General features: G+C 45.2%; 2 protein-coding genes across 6 annotated transcripts in view; both read left to right on the top strand.

Annotated features, from left to right (window-relative positions):
- Positions 1–9,721, top strand: part of ERN1 (endoplasmic reticulum to nucleus signaling 1) — a 32,210-nt gene extending 22,489 nt beyond the window's left edge. Inside the window, exons 10-22 of the mRNA XM_039715957.1 lie at positions 685–847; positions 1,864–1,982; positions 2,305–2,496; positions 3,076–3,331; positions 4,018–4,108; positions 4,432–4,621; positions 5,111–5,210; positions 5,658–5,857; positions 6,065–6,212; positions 6,674–6,801; positions 7,332–7,455; positions 7,699–7,766; positions 7,978–9,721. Of these exons, the coding sequence (XP_039571891.1) occupies positions 685–847; positions 1,864–1,982; positions 2,305–2,496; positions 3,076–3,331; positions 4,018–4,108; positions 4,432–4,621; positions 5,111–5,210; positions 5,658–5,857; positions 6,065–6,212; positions 6,674–6,801; positions 7,332–7,455; positions 7,699–7,766; positions 7,978–8,184 (1,986 nt within the window). The 3' untranslated portion in view covers positions 8,185–9,721. The remainder of the gene's footprint in view (positions 1–684; positions 848–1,863; positions 1,983–2,304; positions 2,497–3,075; positions 3,332–4,017; positions 4,109–4,431; positions 4,622–5,110; positions 5,211–5,657; positions 5,858–6,064; positions 6,213–6,673; positions 6,802–7,331; positions 7,456–7,698; positions 7,767–7,977) is intronic.
- A 131-nt stretch (positions 9,722–9,852) lies between these two features.
- Positions 9,853–19,147, top strand: LOC120505448 (sterile alpha motif domain-containing protein 9-like). Of its 5 annotated transcripts, none has more exons than XM_039715954.1 (5): positions 9,853–9,995; positions 10,437–10,575; positions 12,442–12,596; positions 13,058–13,102; positions 13,603–19,147. In XM_039715954.1, the coding sequence occupies exons 4-5, from the start codon at positions 13,099–13,101 to the stop codon at positions 18,261–18,263; spliced, it is 4,665 nt and encodes a 1,554-aa protein (XP_039571888.1). In that variant the 5' UTR covers positions 9,853–9,995; positions 10,437–10,575; positions 12,442–12,596; positions 13,058–13,098; the 3' UTR covers positions 18,264–19,147. The 5 variants fall into 5 exon arrangements, with proteins under 5 accessions (XP_039571888.1, XP_039571887.1, XP_039571886.1 ...); XM_039715953.1 differs by having other exon boundaries at positions 9,853–10,219; XM_039715952.1 differs by having other exon boundaries at positions 9,853–10,575.
- Positions 19,148–19,899: the final 752 nt, after the last annotated feature.

Below are 19,899 nucleotides of genomic sequence, written 5' to 3'. Positions count from 1 at the left end.
AGGGTTTTGAGATTTTTATCAACAAATGCATAGCAAATTAAGTGTTTTCTGAAACAATTAACAACCATAGAATACACGACCATACTTCCAGATTCATTTCCAATGCTGCAAAGCAGTAACTGCAGCTCCCCAGGAACTGTGCCAGGCAGGCTCAGGCAGGAGCAGACCTGAGGTTACTGCTATTGTTGGTGCTTTGTGGTTCATGTTAAAATTGCTGGTTTGCTCATGAAAGTAACTCCCCACAGACAGGAAACTGCATCATAATTCTGTTTTGCTCATTGTGCAGGCAGGAGCAGACCTGAGGTTACTGCTATTGTTGGTGCTTTGTGGTTCATGTTAAAATTGCTGGTTTCTCATGAAAGTAACTCCCCAGGGAACTGCATCATAGTTCTGTTTTGCTCATTGTGGCTGCCAGGTAGGAAATACAGACCCTGCTTAACTGTAGGGGAAAACAAAAAGAAAGAGTAATCTCATCTCCCAGGCAACATGTCCCTGAAAAGGTCCAATGTCCAAGGCTGTGGAAGCAGCTGCTGAGGGCACAATGGCCGTGTTTACTCGCAGTGAATTTGCTGCCAGTAATCTTTGCTTGCCCACCCATTTTGACCTCCAGCTTTTAAATTTAGTTGCCCATTTCAGTATTGGAAGGTCACAGTAACAGTAATTGTAACAGTGGTCTCTCTGCAGCCCCGGGGCAGTGCCTTTCCCCTGCTGGAGGGTCCGAGGACAGAGGGAGTCACCATTGAGGACAGCGGCGAGTGCGTGATCACGCCCAGCACCGATGTCAAGTTTTCGGGCAGGCTGAAGGAAAAGCACAAGCTCAACTACTGGAATGACTGGCTGCTGATAGGTGTGGGAGGCCCTGCCTGGCCATAATTATTGAATTCTAGAGTGCCTAATTTATCCTCATTTACATGTAAAATAATGTGTTACATATCCACCTGCCTTCTGTTTTTCCCAAGACTCCTGCCCTATTCTGTGATGAGGTGAATACTCCTCATCAGTTTTCGGGCAGGCTGAAGGAAAAGCACAAGCTCAACTACTGGAATGACTGGCTGCTGATAGGTGTGGGAGGCCCTGCCTGGCCATAATTATTGAATTCTAGAGTGCCTAATTTATCCTCATTTACATGTAAAATAATGTGTTACATATCCACCTGCCTTCTGTTTTTCCCAAGGCTCCTGCCCTATTCTGTGATGAGGTGAAGTGCTCCACTATGTGGAAAGTTATTTATTCCTTATTTGCCCCCTCCTTCAGAGAGGGGTATACTAATTTATTATTTACTGTAAATACTGTATTTGGGTCTGTTTGGATTTTTTATTGTGCATGCTGTTACCTTAATTCTCATCATATGGATCAGTCATGTTTTCTCCATTTTGTAAATGGATTAAAACACAGAGGCTGAAGATGATATTTATTAATTGTCAGCCTGTCCTGTGTGTCCCAAGTCCCTGAATTTTGAAATTGACTTTTCAGTGCATTTACAATTTTGCTTCAAAAATGAGGAACTGTCTGGGGTTCAGTTTTAAGTGATGACTGGTGATAATTGAGTGATGTATGTAACAGGAGCTCTGGGGCAGGAACAGTGTGCAACTTTCAGTTTTTTAAAGTGCCATCTTTCTCTTCCCATGATCCCTTTCCTTGCTAATACCCTCTCTCCTGCATGTCAGGCAGTTCCCTCAAGCAGTTCATGTTCCTCTGCAGCTCTCAGTGACCTCTGCCTTCCATTTTCCCTCTCCTTTCTCTGTCCTGCTCCATACATGAGCATCATGTTTTGTGATGTTCTCACTCTTCAGCAAAGATATCAAGGATATCTTTCCTAAAAAAGGACAACTTTCTGTTTCAACAAATGTGTTTTATTTAAAGGGCACCATGAAACACCATTGTCTGCCCCCACAAAGATCCTGGAGAAATTCCCAAGCAACTTACCAAAGAGGCCTGAAAATGTGATTCCAGCTGACTCTGAGAAAGCCACTATTGAAGAGGTTTGTGATGAGAATAATTCTCCTACTGCATGAGAATATAAAGGAGTGGAAGTTGGGGAAGGATACAGAAGGAAAATGCATGGAATTACTTCACATTTTTTGTGTCAGATGTTTATGTACTTAGCACATAGAATCACTGGTATGAGGAAATGTCATTCCTTGGTTCAGAGTTAAGGCTTTCTGCTGCTTTTTTTTCCCCCCACATGCAAACTTTGACTTTAGTAGGTTTAGAAATGACAAAAAATGATATAGCAGAAAGTCTGGCTATCTATGCCTCATTCCCCACAGAGGTACTGAGCTAACAGAGCTTTCTTTGCCTCAGGTCATTGACATTGTTGAAGGTTCCTCAACAGAAGGGCCTCCAGCTGCTCCAAAGGACATCGAGGAGTCTCCTGCCCGGCCCATCCTGCGGCCAGAGGCTCCAGTGGACTCCATGCTGAAGGACATGGCCACAATCATCCTCAGCACTTTCCTGCTTGTGGGCTGGGTGGCTTTTATCATCACCTACCCAATGGTAATGCTGACCTGGCTTGATGTGCTTTTGAGTGTTGGGAGCATCAGGAATGTTGTAGAGCCCAGAAATTATACAGGAGTTATGACACACTCCAGGGATATTTCCCTCTTAACAAATGTGCCCTGGGGGGCAAAGGCCCCAGTTTGATTTAACAGGGATTTCTCTGGTGATATGTGTCAGCTCTGGAGAGGTTTTCTTTTCCATCCACTAGTTGTGGTTTTTGTAGGTATTATTATTTGTAGGTATGATCTCAGCTCTATTGGCTTTGCTCCTCTCTTCCTCACCTGAACCACCTTCAGGTTTTCCAGGTTTTGAATCAAAGCCTTTATCCTTCTGTGGTTTAAAGACTCCTGGTCAACCTAGTAACAGCTTTTATAACCAAGCCATATGGTTTCTCACCTTGGTAATGGAAGTCCAGAATGAAATACAAATTGTGAGTGAATGTTCCCCAGCCTGTGTGGTTGGCAGGGACAGGGCAGGAGAGTTTGGCTCCCACCTTTTCGAAGTAGCTCCCCAGTAGCTGTAGAGTTCCCTTGCATTACCTGACTGCCAAATCTTCACTGAGCTCCTTTCTCACAGAGTGTCCACCAGCAGCAGCAGAGGCAGCATCAGCTGGAAGAGAAGATCCAGCTCTTGCAGCAGCAGAAGCTGCCCTTTGGTGCTGCTGGTGAGCTCCCAGCTGAGGCAGATTTCCTGGACGTGTCCTACGGCCGCACGGAGAGCTCAGCTGCCAGCACCCCAAACCTGTCCCCCCGAGCTTCAAACCACTCTGCCTATTCCAACATCTCCACGTCTGATGTTGGGAGCTGCCTCTCCACTGAGCAAGAAGAGGGAGGTAAAGTTGACTCAGTGTGGTTTATTGTGTTTTTATTGCCCCAGTCTCTGTGATGGTACAGTAGAATAGTTATTGATGATACTTCATAGCTCAGCAAGATGAAAAGAACCATTTTCCTCATTCAGGCTGAGCCCTGCACCTCAGCAGGATTGTTCCTTTACAGTAACAGCCAGCTGTGGGCTTCTGCTGCCCAGGGCATTGTGTTCCTGTTACTTGCAGCCATTCCAGTGAGATACTCATTTAAACAAAAACACATTTTATGATTAACTGGACTCAAGAAATTGGGATTAGGCAGCACAATCTTCTTGCCCGGTCTTCCTATGCACTCATTGTCCCTTCAAAGGCTACTAAACCCACTTCCATTACTGTCAGCCACATTTCCTAAATGCAACATCAACTTTTAGAAAGATTTGGCTGCTGAGAACCACTCATTTCTCACAGCCATGAACCATGAGGTGTGTGTAAATGTGTTTTGATTCTTGATGTTGGCTCATTGGGTCACCACAGGCTATTTGCCTACTCAGAGTAAGTACCAATGTGGACATAGTCATTTCTTTTGATCATATGTGTGTTAAATTGAAACATGGATTAAAAGACTTTTACAGACTGGTCCCAAAGTCCGTGCAATTGTAAAAGGCTGTCTTTCCCCATCTTAAACCAGTGCTTGTTTTTCTTTTCTTGTTCAGATGAAGAAGCAAACCGAGTGATTGTTGGCAAGATTTCATTTAACCCTAAAGATGTATTGGGACATGGTGCTGAAGGGACAATTGTCTACAGGTAAAAAAGAATGTGTGCATTGAACAGACCAATATTGTGTTTGTATTAGGTCCTTTTAATTTGTTTCTTTATTAAAGCCCTCACGATCTACTATGAACAGAAATGAAACTTTTTGCATGTGTCTGGAATATTTTCATGCATTTTCTTCACCAGCAAAAACTTCTTTACTTCCCTAAGAAGCGTTGACTGGCCAATGTACCTGATTCCAGCACAGGAAATGCTTTCATTGGCCTCTACAGTGGCTTCTGCTGTTGTCATGTTTTCTGTACGTGCTCTGGCTCCAGAGTGTGAAGGGCTGTTGTGCCTTCCCTCCCTGGCTGCAGGGGCTCCTTTGATAACCGTGACGTGGCAGTGAAGAGGATTCTCCCCGAGTGCTTCAGCTTTGCAGACCGGGAGGTGCAGCTGCTGCGCGAGTCCGACGAGCACCCGAACGTGATCCGCTACTTCTGCACGGAGCGCGACCGGCAGTTCCAGTACATCGCCATCGAGCTGTGCGCCGCCACCCTGCAGGAGGTGACCCCGCCTGGCAGCACCCTCCCCCTGCCAGCCCTTCTCTTCCCTTCAGCTTAACCTGCTGAAGTGCCTGGCACTGGGGATGCTCCATTTACTGTCACCTCTGTGGCAGTTCCATGTTCCTAGAACAGGGGTGTTTTCAGACCTGTAAAAGGAGATCCCTAACCCTGGACTGATTTATGGACAGAAGGTGTTGTCCTTTGATTTTTAACTTCTTGTGAAGGACTCCCTTCTAGTCATCCTCCCCCTCCTACCATGGAGACTTTGAAGGCTGTTCTTCTTTCTGGAGCACAGTGCCATACAGAATTCTAGCTCTGAATGAGACTTTAGAGATCATCACCTTCAGCCAAAAAAAAGCTCTTTGCTGTGTGTTACCAGCTAGCACAATTTATCCAGTCATGTCTCTTTTGGTGGGTGAAGTGCATGGATTTATTATTTATGCAGCTTCTAAGCAGTGCTGTGGCTGACTGTCCTGGTTCTCTGTTGCAGTATGTTGAGCAGAAGGCCTTCAGCCACCATGGCTTACAACCCATCATTCTCCTGCAGCAGACAACATCTGGGCTGGCTTACCTGCACTCCCTGAATATTGGTAAGAATGCCTCTCCTTTCAGGACTGGATGGAGAGCTACATTTTCTTAGCTGTAAAATAAAGAGCTACTGGTCTGGTACTGTTCATCTGGCCTATTGGAAGGTGACCCTGCTTATGGCAGGGGAGTTGGAATGAGATGATCTTTGAGGTCCCTTCAGACCCAAACCATTCTGTGGTTCTGTGATTTGACACTGGCCTTGTCTCTGCAACATTCTGCAGCCCTGGAGTACTAAGGCAAGTCCTTATTGTTGGTGCAGGGTGCTGAGTTTTTAAGATAGAAGTTGTATAAAACAAGGTGGAATAAAAAAAAAAAAGAAGAAATTACTGATGAAAATAATTTGAAGTTATGACTTTGGTTTCATGAATGGTGGTTCAGCCTTGTGAAAGGTCCACTTAAACAAAAGATTGTTGGGACTGCCTGAGTGGGTAAATGGGTGTTTGTCACAGTCCACAGGGACCTGAAGCCTCACAACATCCTCATCTCGATGCCCAACGCTCACGGGAAGGTCAAGGCCATGATTTCAGACTTTGGGCTGTGCAAGAAGCTGGCAGTGGGCAGGCACAGCTTCAGCCGCCGCTCGGGCGTGCCGGGCACCGAAGGCTGGATCGCCCCAGAGATGCTGAGTGAAGACTGCAAAGAGAACCCTGTAAGTCCTCACCCTCCCAGGCTGCCCAGGACCAGGCACACCCTGAGACAGGCAGCACCTGGTGCCTGGGCCTCCAGGCTGCCTCGAGCTCAAATCTGTGAGTTGGAAAATTTCCTTCTGCTCTCAGATGCAAAATAACCATCCTATGAGAATCTGAGCTTTCAGGGGGAAAATATGCCAGTGCTAGTGAAGGCTGTTTCTTTGCAGACATACACTGTGGACATCTTTTCAGCTGGCTGCGTCTTCTATTACGTGGTGTCTGAAGGTGGCCATCCCTTTGGCAAGTCCCTGCAGCGGCAAGCCAACATCCTGCTGGGAGCATACAGCCTGGAGGCTCTGGAGGCAGGGAGGCACGGTAAGGACTGCACTGCAGGGACCAGGGAGGGCCAGGCTGCTGAGCACCAGCACCAGTGACAGAACCAAGGCCCACAGTTACTCCCAGCCTGGCAGAGATGAAAGCTTTACTCTTCAGGTCCTCCTGAAGTAAAGGGCCTAAAGTTCTTGGAGTTAGTGCCCCAGGGCAACTCTGGAATACACACTTTGGAAACCTGCAATCTTGATTGTGGAGTTATTTCCTGTATTTAAAGGAAGAGAGAGCTGAACTTTGATATTCTTAGTCTTTGATAGTCTTTCTGTTGATTGCCCAGCAGATCTGTGAGGGCAGCACTTGAACTAGCAGGACAGGAGGAAGTAGAGACCATAATGAATTTCTGAAGTACAAAATATTATAAAATCACAAAATTTTACATTTTAATATAGCCTAAGAACATAGAGAAAATAAAAGAAGTAAATTTGCTTGCACACTCTTCCTTGCAGAAGACATTGTTGCTCGTGATTTAATAGAGCAGATGATAAACATGGACCCTCAGAAACGGCCGTCTGCCAGCTGTGTGCTCAAACACCCCTTCTTTTGGAGTCTAGAAAAACAGCTCCAGTTCTTTCAGGTTTGTGATGACCTTTTCTCTCCTCTCCGTTCTCAGGGCTTTTTCAGGTCTTGAATTCTGTCTCTCTTTTGTGCCTGAGGTCACAGAACCCACAGCCTTACTGAGAGGAGTGAGGCAGGCCAGTTGTAAAACCTGGCTTAGTCTTACAGCAGATCCTTCCGAGGGGGCCAGAGCTGATGTTACCAAGGTCAGCTGGTGGGAGGAAGGTCTCCTCTAGCAGCTGCAGTACCCACAGAGAACGTGGCCAGGAGGAGTGAACAAGCACTGAATCCTGATGTGGTGTGGGAAGTGGCTGAGGGCTTGAGATCCTTTCCAGCCTCATCTTCTCCTCTGTGCTAAAAAGGCTTTGGAAGAGGGTGAAACAATTAATCTCAGATACTTCTGTATCTTATTCCCAAGCACTGTCATGAAGTGGAATTCTAACTTTACTACCGTACCAGGACAAGCTGTAATGGGCCAGAAGCAGCAATTTGACAACACTGGGAAAAGCTTGGAAATAGAACTAGAAATAATCTGAATGTCTCTTCCAGGATGTTAGTGACCGGATAGAGAAAGAATCTTTAGACGGTCCAATAGTCAAGCAGCTAGAAAGAGGTGGAAGAGAAGTGGTGAAAATGGACTGGAGAGAGCACATCACTGTTCCTCTTCAGACAGGTAATGGACAGAATTTTGTCAGAGGGGGAATTACCTGCTGTTCCAGTTTGCTGGGACAGGAAAGTAAGGCTAACACTGTCTCAGTTTTGGCACATCACTGTTACTTATCAGTAAAGTGTTTCTTCAAATGGAAGTACGTGTTTATGTACTGAAACACACCTACAAGGATCTGTGGCTGCAGACATACACCCCAGCACCTAAAACTGCATCACAACACACACAAAAAATGTGTTTCTCTTGCAGATCTTCGAAAATTCAGATCCTATAAAGGTGGCTCTGTCCGGGACCTTCTGAGGGCGATGAGAAATAAGGTAAAGGAGTCTCTTCCTCTCGTGCACTCTGCGTTCCTGCCTCTGGCTGCTGTTGTTGCCAGCCTGTACCAGACCCTGATTTAGGTACTGAGCTCCTTTACAAGAGCCCACTAGGAGGTTACTGTGTCCAGGAACACCAACAGCTCTGTTTACAAAGGCTTTTGAACAAACCCTCTGACTGAGCTTTTCCCTCTTCTGTCTTCCTCCACAGAAGCACCATTACAGGGAACTGCCTCCCGAAGTGCAGGAGACCCTGGGCTCCATCCCAGATGATTTTGTGTGTTACTTCACAGCTCGTTTCCCTCGCCTGCTCCTGCACACCTACCACGCTATGCACATCTGCTGCCAAGAAAGACTCTTCCAGCATTACTATGCTGAGGACTCTGCAGAGCTGAGCCTTACAGGAGACACGGTTTGAGAGGAGAGGGATGGAGCTTTCTTCTCTGGGACCAACATTCCAAGCACAGGCCTACCCTTAGCAGGGAAAAGTGGGATCAAAGAGCTGAATTCTCTCTCTCTGAAGAAACCAAGCTTCCAAAAGTGCCTTGTCCCTGTGGCTGTGCTGGATCAGGAGCTGGTGGAGCTCAGGGCACGAGTGGTAAAGCGCTGAACCCTGGGGATGGAGTTACTGACTCCAAGGCAGTTTTCAAGACTGTGGAACTGAAGAGCAAAAGCTGGATAGAACCATCACCCAATATTCCTGTACTGTACGTGATTTTGTAACGGATGTGTTTTACTACCAAAAAAAATCAAATTTAGTGATTGAAATGATATAATTACTCGGGACTGGGATGTGCAAAAGGAGCCCTTTGGTTGTAGCAAAATATCTGAACCTGCCATTGCACTGCTGCCACATTAGGCACACCACAGTGATTGTAAAGGGAATCATTCATGATTATCCTAAAAATGGTATGAAAGTACCATTTCTGTTTAACCAGTACTACTCTGGAAAGTTAGGCTCTTATACTTGAGCACAAACAGTTTTAAAAAATACTGACTTGAAACATCAATTCAAGGTTTTCCTACTCTGAAAATAAGCCTTGTTGTTTAATATGAAGCAGTATTTGCAGAACAGGTTGAACAATCCTTGACTTAACTCACAGTATGAGAGCAGATCTGCTCAAGCACCAATGGCAGCTGGGAGCTGCCTGTGACTCATCAACTGCAAATGTCCCTCAGGGGCTGAGAAAGGGCCACAGCCACAGAGCCAGGGGTGAGATGAGTCCTGGGAAAAGCAGGCACCAAGAGCTGTTCAGAGCAGTGAAATCAGGGCAGTGTTGAAGGGGTGCTACAGAGCTGTAGAGCCCCATTTCCTGTGTGTGGGGGCTGGTAATTCCATCCAGGGAGCCTGTGTGCTTAAAGGTGCAGTATTTCTTTACACTGGCCCTGAAGCTGTGACAAAGTGTCACGTGTGCTAGGATGAGGAAATGCTGAATTCTAATGTAACTGGGGTGTTCTTTTACAATATATTTATTTAATGTATTTATATTTATTTAATTTTTACTACAAAGTGGTATCAAATCCACATGGTACAAGTATGAAGCATGCCAAATCAGTCTTAATCAGTTTTGTGTTCATATTTAATCATCAGATAACAACTGGAAGAGGAAAGTGATACTGCATCTTTCAATGGAATTAATTAAAGGAGAAATTAGCAAGTGAGAATTTGTATGACTGTGCCACTGTGTCTTAAATAAATTATTGCTAGTAATACCCCAAGTATGATGGGGTATGTACAGCTATTTTTCTGGAGATACTTCACAGGATGTTTTTTCCTACTTTTACAATGTGTGAGAGCAATTTACCTAAGATGCCAAACTGTGCAGGTTACATGTTCTAAAGCTTGAAAAAATAACGGTAATTTTACAAAAAAAGATTCAAAGCCTATTTCATATTTTTGTATTTCTCATGTAAAGGTCTTTTATAAATCTACTAAATAAAGACTCAGATTAAAACCCCACAGCTTTCAGTGCCGTTGTGTGCCCAGGGCCTGCAGCAGCCTGGTCCTGCTTCCCTCGAGAAGGGACAAGTGCCTGGTTTTGGGCCTGCTCAAACCATTTCCTGCCCGTTTTTGAGCCTGCTCAAACCATTTCGTGCCTGCTGATGCAGCAGAGGATGCAGGAGTTGTTCAGGTGGGGGGAGCCTCCCTGAAGGCCCAAGAGCCCAAGGCTCCCCTGGCAGTCCCCAGGCAGCAGCCCCTCCAGCCTGGCGGCTGGGGCAGGTGCTCAGGTGAGATAAAACGGCAGGACTGTGCTGCTGTGCGATAAACACCATAAATAAATGGTTTTGGGGAAAGTGAGCTCTGACTGCTCACGTGCTTTGCAGGAAACAGAAAGGCAGCAGGACAGTTCTGCTGCAGCCCAGCCTGCCTTGGGCCCGGTGGCACCGAGGGCTGGGCCAGGAGCCTCCCGCCAGCCTCTCCTCTACTTGGTGAGGGGGCCTGGAGTGAACAGGTACGTACAGAGGGCAGTGAGATGGAGCTGAACGTTTAAAATACAAAACAAGGAGTAAATATATGCCACACCCATCCTGACACCTGTTTTTGGTGGATTCCTATCAGCAGCACCACCCAGCAGCAGCACTGCCGTGAAGGGGGTGGAGACTTGATAGCTCACCAAGAATGCTTCTATAAAGCAGTTTCCCCTTTTTATTTCCGGAATAATTTTCAAGAGAGCGGCGGGAGCTGCAGAACACGCACAGCCTGCTGCCCGTGCCGGGCCTGGCACCACAGGTGTGGGAGCACCTTCCCTCCTACGGAAACCTCTCCCTGCGGGCAGACGGCGCTGGGAGCACCCGCGGGCTCTGCCAGGTAAGCCCTCCTGCGCTGCGGGCTTACTCTACTGGGAGCGGGTTTAACGAAAAGTGAGGCCGTCCCTCCGCTGCCCCGGCCACCCCACCGGGCTGGAGCTGCCCGGCAGCAGCCCACGGAGTGTGAGCAGCTCGGGGAGGTGGGAGCGGGGCGCAGACGGCCCTGCCCGCAGCCCTGCCCGCACCCCGTCCCTGCCCGGGGTGCCCAGAGCCCCCTGGAGCAAACCCCGAACCTGCTCATTTCTAAACCCCCAGAACCAGCCGGGATCCGGGACCCCGGGCCGCTCCAGCCGTGCCGCCCAGCCCCCTCTGCCCAGCGCCGTTCCAGTTTCGATTCCCCGCAAGGCTCTTTGTTTGGCAGCGCTTCCCTACGTCAGCTGTCAGGGCTGGGACAGAGGACAAGGGCGGGATGGGATTCCACAGTACAAGCCCAGCCCTGGGCCGTGGCCAAAGGCACCGAAAGATCAATATTTCAGGGACATTTTTAGCCCCCTTTCTCGGGGAAGGCTGCAGCAAGCGTCGGTGGAAATCCCTCTCCCACCATTTTCATCACCAGCCTGCTTACTCTTACTCTGAGGGATGCCTGACACCTACAGCACATCAGGGCAGCCCCGTAAGAGGCTCCCCCCTCAGAGCCCCCTGCTCACACCAAAGCTCCAGCCATGCTGTGCCTCAGCCGAGGCTGCCCCAGGGCTGACCAGACACAGAAAGGGTACGAGTGCACTTGTTGGCTTTCTCCAGCATAGCCTGTTCTCCCTGAGCAGCATCTCCCCAAACCACCCCTTGCCAAGCCTTGGTGCTGGGGAGTGAACTCTTCTCCTGTGCCCAGTCTCCACCATTACCCTGCAGATATTGTGGAGAGCTCGCCCAGCTGCACTGGGGCTGCTCCTTTCACACTGGCTGAGGGCACTGCTCGCACCAGGAGCTGCAGGGGTGGAGCTGCCTGGACCAGAGCTGAGTCTCCCCAGCACAGTGAGGGAGGGAACACCAGCACAGCACAGTGCACCTTTCACTGTGACCCCGGTGACACGGCTGTGGATGGTTACTGCTGACTGTGAATGTCACACTGAGCAGCTGCATTTAAATGTGATAAATGGCTATGATTCATGCTAAATTGTAACTATATCAATATTTTAGAAAATAATTACTATAAAATAAAAAAGGAAAAATATATGTGATTAGTATTACAAAGCAGATGGGTCCCTGTGCAGATGTTACATGTGAAAAACAGGATATAGGCTGTAGTACTGAGATAAGCAAGATCCCAAAGCAGAATCAGCCTTGGGATGAGCAAAGTAGGGATATGGAATCTAAAGTAGTGGTTTTATGTATGAAATAATAAGGCTTATTTGGAACACATTACACACTTACATAACACAAAGCTTAATGTGCACGTGCAACCTGTTAGATGGTGCAGAGGGCAGTGAGGAAGACAGTGAGCCTTCCTCTGCAAAGACCACCAAAGAGCCAGGAGCCCCCCTAGCAACAACTGGAGCACGTGCTGTGCAGAACAGTGACAGCGATTTAAAGAATCAAAAACAGGAGGAGATTAACAGGAGAATATTGATGAATATGTATTAGCATACAGTATATAAGCTGGGTTTGGATTCCTTTGTTTCATATGTGAGGCAGGGTGAGAAACCCTCCCTGTACACTGGTTGGTTTTGCTTTTGCTTTTTACAAACCTTAACCATACTTAATACATCACTGCCAAATTTTTGTATATGCTTGATTATATTTAATATACTTGGTTGTATTAATTTATAAAAAGTTGTTGCTAAATTAAAATTGCTGTTAAATTCAATTTTGCTGTTTATTCAATTAGACATATAGACCTTCATTCATAACAAACCCATTCCTCCTGCAGTACTGAACAAGCTGTCTATGCTGCCACCCATCTCTGAACCCCTGGAATGCAGGCTGGGCAAGGAAGGATGTCATGACTCAGGGGAGGACACCCCACTGAACAGAAAACCTTCTGCTGGGTAGGGCAGTGGGTCAAACTGCGTCTTGGGAATTTTGGTAAGCACCAGAACAGATATGGGAAAAGAGAAGGAGCAAGGGAGAGTGTACCTACCAAAAAAGAGGGGGGAAAAAAAGCAAGTGTGAAGGAACAAAAGGCAGGGGAAGTAAGAAAAAGCAATCAAAAGTAAGGGATAGAACCTGGAGGACACAGTGGGGAGGAGCCTCCTTTTCTCCAGTATATAACAAAAGGAACTCTTGGGCTCAGCTGTCAGCACAAACCTCTGCAGCAACCCCCTACTTTTTTCACATCCACGTGTGTGTCAGGCAGGAGCAGCTGCCTTCACACAGGCACACAGAAGCAGCACAGCTGGAAAGAACAGGCTTTTAGAGGTACAGAAATGACCTTGGACCAAAAAAGTGGGGAGGAATTTGAGAAAACAGAACACCAAAGTCAGCTTGAACTATGTCAGGAACGTGAACTGTAAATCTGAAGACTTACTTACTTTTTCCCTCTCTAGGGTTTCATTCATTAACAGCAGGATTTCCTTCACCAAAGACAATGGGTATGTATTGCTTTCAGAAAATTTCTACTTTGTATGTAGCAATTTGTTTTTTAGTATCTGCGTTTGAAGTATTTCTCTCTAGTGGGGAACTAATCTGCATTCCTATCATCTTAGGGTTTGTATTGATTCTGTCCTCATTTAGGAAAAAATAATCAGACTCAAGTGGGTAAATGATCTACCCAAACCTGTCCAGTTTAGGGAGTCCTGCCCTGTCAATTCCCATAAACCTTATCATTCCCTGCAAAAAGCATTTTGGGTTATTTCCTTGGCTCCCTTTGAGGATTATTTCCAAGTCTCCTTCCTAGTTTCCTGCTTTGCTGATTTATTAGTCTTGCACCATTTAGAACTGCCTCTGATTAAGGTTATGGATACTTTGTCAACAGAAGTGACATATTTAAGAAGTTAAGACCTGCTGTCTCATTGTGACTGCTAGAAAGAAAATAACATTCAGTGTGGCCAAACATTAGTTTGTATTAGTAATACATGATTTTAACTTCTAGATTACAAAACATTACCTGTGAGTGAATGGGTTGAGAACCATGTCAAATGCTGGCTGGAATCTACTGGAATCAAGAAGGAGTATGTAGATAAACTATATGCAGAAGAAGTGACAGGTCCAGCCTTAATGGAACTGGATGAGTCTTTCCTCAAAGACATAGGAATGAAGAAAGGCCAAATCCAGATCTTAATCCACAAGAGAAATGAACTCCTGCGGCTCCAGGACAATGCACAGCGAGCTGAGGACTCCAGCAGCAAAACAGGCGACAGAAAAGATGCACAACCCGGCCCAGCCAGGGGCAGCACTGCCCCTGCTCAGGGCACGGCCACTGGAGGCAGCTCTGCTGCTGTGAGTACAACCAGCAGCGAGAGCACAGCTCCTACTTCTGGCAAGAAGCAAAAAAGGAGCAAAAAATCCCAGCTTCAAAGTGCTGATGAAGTTTTAGAGCTCAGAAACTGTCGGCCATTTAGAAGTCAGGATACTGATTTCAAATATGTGAAAGACACAGTTCTTGCTCCAGAATCAGGAGTCAGTGATTTAATCATTCCTTGCCATGAATACAAATCTTGTGACACTGCTGCAGAACTGAACAAACATCAACTGCAATCAAAATTTGCCTCTGAAGTGATACGATTTGCTTCGGCCTGCATGAACATCCGAACAAATGGCACCATCCATTTTGGTGTCATGGACAGTGTTGAGGACAAGGGCTGGAAACACGGACAGGTCGTTGGCATAAAGGTCAAAAACCGAGAAGACTTTGTGGATGCACTGGATTATATAGACAAGTGCTTTTGCAATGATTTACAAGAAATTGCAAGGAAATGTATTCACCCACCTGTGTTTGTTGAAGTGATTTCAAAAGACTCTCAGGAACAAAGATTTGTAGTGGAGGTTGACATTGAACCAACATTCAGCTTGGTAAAGAACAACTGTTTTGAAGTTTATTTGCCAAAATACAATGAAAGCAGTCAGAAGGTGATCCTGACCAAAGAACCAGCTCTCTACCAGAGACTGGGAGCAAAGTCTGAACCTGTGCAGCGCAACAAACTCACTGCTTTCATTCAAGCCATGCCAGACAGGGATGCTCAAAGAGAAAGAGCTGAGCTCTCCAGCACACAAGTACCTACAGAAATACCTCAAGATTTAGGAAGAAAGTTATCAATTCTATTAAATGATGGCAAAAGCTACATGGATGATTCCCTGCGGTACATCCTTGTCACAAACAGATGTGAACAGGATAATCTGAAGTACATCAACTTTTTAATGCACTTGAACATTTTCTGTGTCTTTGACTTTGATGAACATTCTAATGTGTCAGGGCTATTCAGCAAATACAAAGAGCATCATGAAACAAGTTCTTATTTTTTACAGGATTTTTTCAAAGAAATTAAGACTGATAATTCTCCCTCTCAGAAACTCTTTGATCAGACCAGCTGGATATTCTGCAATGGGCGCAGTGACTTTCTTGGGGATGAAAAACCTTGTGATGAAAATACATGGATTAGAACAAAAAAAAAGTACCTGAAGAAAGTAATTACTTGCATCTGTGAGGAAATTCTGCCGGAGCGCTCTTTCATTGTGCTTTTTCTTTTGCTGTCACCAGTGCAGAAACCACTTGTGGACACTTTTCAGGAATTCTATACAGAGATGAATGGCATGGAGTACATCATCTGCATTGCGGAGTCCAGAGAAAATTACAGAAAGTGGGCTAACCTAGCTCAGGAATCCTGCAGCATTGAGACCCTGGAACAATGCAGTGTTGTGGGTATGAAGCTCAGTCACGTAGATGCCACCATCCAGTCAATGCTGCCTTCTACAGCCCAGCCCAGACACCTGCCAGCTTCCACTGGAGGCGTGTGTACGCTTCCCTTGCGGGAAGAAGAGAAGCTGTATTCCCTGGAAATCCTTTGTGCTGACCAATGTGATGATATCAAATTAAATCTTTGGACTGATAAACAAAAACAAGAAATAGAACAGAATTTTTACCGCGGGAGAAAAATCATGTGGGAAAACTTGTGGCTTGCTGATAATAAACTCTGTGGGGATATCATTGAGCGCGAAGCGTGCGCGGAGGCAAGCAAACTCTTGGATGGCATTTTACGAGGAAGTGGACACAATTATTCTGTGGCTAAACTAAAGATATTTCACCATCCTGGGAGTGGTGGAAGCACAATAGCACGGCAAGTTCTATGGAAAAGCAGAAAGCGTTTTAGATGTGCTGTTATCAAGACCTCATATTCACCCTCAACCGTTTGTAATCATGTGCTCGCCCTTAGAGATTATGAAGAAAAGGAAATCCCTCACTGTTTTCCTGTGCTGCTCCTGATCGAAGATTACGATGATGAGTACTTTGAAGAACTACAGATTGAGTTAATGGAAGCTGTAGCAACCAGGAAAATGAAAACCGCCAGGCCTTACTTCATCCTCATATGCTGCAGACGATGCAATGACCCTGAAAGGCTTTGCAAAGCTTCGCCACTGGACACAGTTGCTGTCACTCACAAACTGACAGACTCAGAGAAAAATCTGTTTAACACCAAACTTGTAAAGCTGCAGCAGAAATACGCCGAGCCAGAATTCATACTTACGTTTGTGCTGATGTGTGAGGAGTTCAACAAAACATACGTGTCAGACATGGTAGAGCACATACTGCAGGGCATCGACCCTGCCTCCCGTGACACCTGCCTGATGCGTTACATTGCCCTGCTCAACTGCTATGTACCAAATTCCTACATCTCACTGTCACACTGCGAGGCTTTTCTGGGGCTGGGTGCATATACAGAGAGTAAAGCAAGAGCATACGATTTCAAACATCACTTGAGTGAACAAGTAAGAATGATTTTTATTGAGCTAAGGGAAAGCACCACTTACATTTCATCTATTCGGATAATACACTGCCTGGTTGCAAAAGAAATTCTGCATCAACTTTCAGGGAATCAATCACTAAGTCAACTTGCAACAACTCTTCTTCAGGAAAAGATACTCTTTGAAAACAGATTTGGACGAGAAGAATTCATAAAGTTTATCAGACATCTGTTTATTCGACGCGATAAAAGAAGCAGGGGTGACAACACTGATACTCTCTTCTCCCCATTCATTGAACATGTCTGTGAAGCTGAAGACTGTGAAAAAGCCATTGGGGTTTTAAAAGCTGCATATGAACTCCTTGGAAAAGATCCTTTTTTTGCCCAGCAGCTTGCCAGACTAAATTACAGCAATGAAAAATTTGAAGATGCTGAATACTGGGCAAGGGTTGCAAAATCCCATTTGCCAACTGATTCTTTCATTTTGGATACAGAAGGTCAAGTCTACAGGAGATGGTTCAGTTTCACTGTGGATAAAATGACAGAGGAGGATACCCCTGAAAGGATCATCGAGAAGATATTGCTTGCTCTTAAAGCTATGAAATGCTTCAGGGCTGCACAACAGGCAGCGAAGGAAGAACGTGAAAGTATGAACAACGCTGGCTATTTTGGAGAAGTAGAAGTAGGCTGTCGCCTTCTTCGATTTTTGTCCACGCTGCCTGTATTCCACAGAAGTCCAGAGGGGGAACATACTGAGCTTGTGAAATATCTCACCACAGATTACATTCCAGAAGACATAAAAAGAACATGGGGAAGGCTTCATTCCCGCTTGAAAGGCTTGCGCCAGAACCTGTACAATGCTCTGGAATGGATTTCAGAGGAACTAAGTTATTTCCAAACAGATAAAAACCAAGAGAAGGATGATGAAAATGATGATAAGGAAGAACAAATTTATAATCCCAGAAAATGGCTGAGAAAGCAGTCAGCTGTATATGCTAAATTCTTCATCTCACCATCACTTATAGATGACAGCAACAATGGTCCTGACACTCAGCTCATGAGACGCCTGAGTATTTATGGGAGTGGTGGAGGAAATGTCACCAATATCCTGTCATTCTTAACAGATAAGAAAGAGAACAGGTCAGCTGAAAAGCTAGAAAAGATCCTTAGTTTCTATCCAGAAAACCCGACAAGGAACAGGTTGGAGGACAATGATTTGATCAATTTTATTTTGTGCCACATCACATTAGCCTGCTTAGCACCAGGATCAGCCAAACTCCTTCCACTGCCAACTCTTCGTGAGCTCAGTCTAAGGTTCTTCAAAGGAAAAAGACAATTTCCAGCAAGTGCCTATTTTTTGCTCACCTTGCTGTACTGGCCAGATGAGGCATTAGACAAAGAGCCTAATCCTGATAAAGATGAAATTTTAACTTCAGCCCTTCAAACCCTGAAACGCTTGTATGACATCAAAATGAAAGATGTTCCTACCAGAAAGAAAAGAATCTACACCCATTTTTTTCTGGGAAAGGGTTATGGCTTAAGTAAGATAGTGCACAAAAATAAAATTGACAAATTGATGGTGGGATCCTTAGATGAGAGGAGAATGAAGTGGCTGCATGGAACTGTATGGAATATTTCCAAAATTCGTGACAATCTCAAGAGAGTTTCTGGCTGGACCAAGGACAGAAATTTATTTATACAAGGTCACGTGAAAGAACTCCGTATCTTGCCACTCCATCATGAATCAGTGCCTGGTGGAAATGAAAATGTGACCTTTTATTTAGGCTTTTCATTTAATGGTCTTGTTGCTTTCAATATTGAGGTTGAAAATGATCCAGCCATCAAAAGAACCTAAGGTATGCAGTACAGTACTGTATGCACTGTGCTCTTAGAGGGTACAGCACTGCAAGGCTCCAGTCTCACATTTAAAACTAAAAGTGGACTGTTCAGAATTAACAACTATAATAGTGACCAAATAACTAAAAAAAATTGAAACCATGAATAGAGTGAACTTTGAGCCAAGGCTTTGATGATTTTTGAGTTACAGAAAGCAAGATTTCAAACCAAAGACAGCAATTGATCCCTTTCTTCTTATTCCACAGATTAGGACTGTAAATTAATTTCTGCATAGTCTTGGTCAGTAAAAGAATTTGTCCAGTGTAAATACATGTTTCTTCCTGAATCAGCAACAGAAAAATGAACTCGGACCACATACACTGCTGGCATGTGCCATGCATGACATAACTACTGACTGCAAAGCCAGTGTCAGTATGGAAGCAATTTTAAAGCTGACTTCAATCAAACTGATAAAAAGAACAAGTCTCAAATTCTTCATAATCCTACAATGCTTTCTGTGTACATATAACCTTACTAGACATATCTGTATCTGGGTGGGGTGGAGAGGTATGTGAGCAGAATCATGGGTGACATAAAAGATTCGTTGTAAGCACTGTTATGTGTCCATAGTCCAAACAACTCCTGCACTTGGTGAAATTATTTTGTATTATCAGCCAAGGAATGCCACAGAATACAGACTGAGGTTTGTCAAGAGCATACATCCATGATTTGAAAAATGCAGAGGTTTTCAGTGCTGTGTTTACAACTGTGAGAGCACATTCAGCTTCTAATAAGAAAAGTGTGTGTTGCTAGAGTTTCAGTTTGATATAACATACTGTGACTAAAATTGCCAAAAACTCTTGTCATATAATTTGTTTTAATTGAATAAATATATTTTATGAAGGACTACGCTTTCTGTGTGAGCTTTATTACCCTACCTGAGGATGTATTTCCAACAGTAGCTAGGTACAAATTGCTTTTCCAACTGCAGCAAAGATCTGGGCACAGCCAAAAACTGTAGAATGAACTGCAAGCCATGGTGAATTCAGAAGGAAGAAGATGGAAGATTGTCTAATCCAAGCCTTCACATTCTGGCCTCAGGTAGAAGAAACAACTGCCAGAAGGAAGAAAGCTGAAGGGCCAGAGAAATCCCTCTGCTCCCCAGCCCTGATGCAGGGGACAGGAGTACATTCTAGGAGGTACCTGGGCAAAGGCAGCTTCCCCAGGTCTAGCCTGGGGCATTAGGATGGCTTCAACCCAGAGCAGAAAGAGGATATGTGAACTTACTGAAAAGCACAGGCGTGAAAAGCAAAGCACTGACTGCTCACCACATACAGAACCTGCTCAAATACTGTGGCAGAAACACAGGCTGTTTTTGAAAAGCAGCTGTTACCATGATGAAAAATTACAGCCAGTTTGGCCAGGAGGTTGTCTGCAATTTGTTTACTGCCTGCCCACACCCAACTGAATTCTGCAGACAGCAGTGCTTTGCCCTATAGCTCACACTACTGCACAAGCTTGAGTCTTTGAGGTATAATATAAACAGAGGTCTTGCTCTTCATATATGCCCACTTTTACCTTATAAAAAATTTAAAGTTCAAACTCTTCATCCCCCTCCAGCCCCACAGAAAACAAAAAAACCCCCAAAACTGACT

The sequence above is a fragment of the Passer montanus genome, unplaced genomic scaffold (genome assembly GCF_014805655.1).
Source record: "Passer montanus isolate IOZ18808 unplaced genomic scaffold, ASM1480565v1 scaffold35, whole genome shotgun sequence".
Taxonomy (NCBI): domain Eukaryota; kingdom Metazoa; phylum Chordata; class Aves; order Passeriformes; family Passeridae; genus Passer; species Passer montanus.
Note: the sequence above shows the minus strand (reverse complement) of the source record. Positions and strands in the feature narration are given on the sequence as shown.